At 40.9% G+C, this 1,334-nt stretch overlaps 1 protein-coding gene across 1 annotated transcript; it reads left to right on the plus strand.

Moving 5' to 3' along the window:
• The first annotated feature begins 143 nt into the window (after positions 1–143).
• On the plus strand, positions 144–1,326 carry LOC105462322 (rab3 GTPase-activating protein catalytic subunit-like). The gene is made up of 3 exons (XM_011708843.1): positions 144–484; positions 650–850; positions 945–1,326. Exons 1-3 carry the CDS (start codon positions 182–184, stop codon positions 1,173–1,175), a joined length of 735 nt encoding a protein of 244 aa, XP_011707145.1. The 5' UTR covers positions 144–181; the 3' UTR covers positions 1,176–1,326.
• The last annotated feature ends 8 nt before the right edge of the window (positions 1,327–1,334 follow it).

A 1,334-nucleotide genomic window follows, 5' to 3' on the forward strand; every position in this document is an offset into this window, starting at 1 on the left:
GTTTCAAAACTAAATACCCTTTTAATGACAGATTTTTTAATTCAATATAGTTGATATTTTTCTCAGCAAAAATGTCAAGGAATATCGGTTTGCAATTGAAATAGGAATATAATTTTTTATTTTCAGCGCTTATAACGATTTTTATATTGTGCCTTGAAATGCAGGTCATTTGTCACCGCGGATGATGATCCCTGATAATCCGTGGTCAACGACATGGGCATCGGCGCAGCCAGTTTCCGCACATCGGCAGAAACGATTGTTCGATGACACGCGAGAGGCGGAGAAGGCTCTGCATTACCTGAGTTCGAAGCGAATAGGCCAGATCGCGCAACTCTTATTGCCGACTCTGACGCACGCCGCGCTCCATACCCTGAGCTCACAGAAACAGGAAGCTCTACCGAGTCTGCCCGATGTAGCACAGAGTATACTTAATAAATTGCAATACGCGACGAAACCAATTCATCAAAAGCTACAATTGTATGAGGTACAGTCGGCAAATCTTCGATCATAATCAATCATTAGATCGATTTCGATTATGCTTAAATAATGTTTGTCATGAATGTTTCTATATTACATATTAATGTGCGCGTATAAATAAATATATTTGAAAGTTTTAACAAATATTTAGACTTTCTTTTAATTTCTTCAGGAAATCACGCGTGACATCGAGAGCGTGGAAGCGCTGGTTGCGCAAGTAAATTCGTTACAGCACAAGCTGAGCGGTAACAACGACAAAGAATTCACGTCCTTTTTGATTCAATTGATGCGGGGAAAGGAAGTGAGCGTGCCCGGCGGTTCCAGAGGAGACATCGGAGCTCGAATAACGACGATGTTCCGCGACGCTCAAAAGGTAGAGATACATTTTTACACGTTGTTATGGTATCGTACATAAAAGAGAAAGAAAGTTTTCTATTCGAACACAAAATATTTCGATTTTATTTCAGGCCGCTCACATGATGACGTCCGTCAGTAACACCAACAAAAGTACCTCAAGTGCGGAAGATAGTCGATACAAAACGTTCCCCGAACCGTCGTGCAAGGAATTCATTTTGCGAGCGATAATGCCACGACCTTCGCCAGCATCCACGCCGCAGCCGCAGCGGCTGTATGTCTGCCTTAAACGAGATCACATTCGTTTAGCCGGATTCTTTTCCGAAGATACGACGTTTTTATAATGTCGATCAAACGGCATCATCGTCGCATTTAAGTAATTTTTATTGTAAAAAATCATACGCGTCTTTTGGATTTGCCACGATAATGATTGTGGATCATGTATCGTTTGTTCTTTTCATTGAATTCGTTGTTCATTCGTAATTAATTTTCCTAACACATCA

This window comes from Wasmannia auropunctata, unplaced genomic scaffold (genome assembly GCF_000956235.1).
Source record: "Wasmannia auropunctata unplaced genomic scaffold, wasmannia.A_1.0 LD265932.1, whole genome shotgun sequence".
In the NCBI taxonomy this organism is placed as follows: Eukaryota; Metazoa; Arthropoda; class Insecta; order Hymenoptera; family Formicidae; genus Wasmannia; species Wasmannia auropunctata.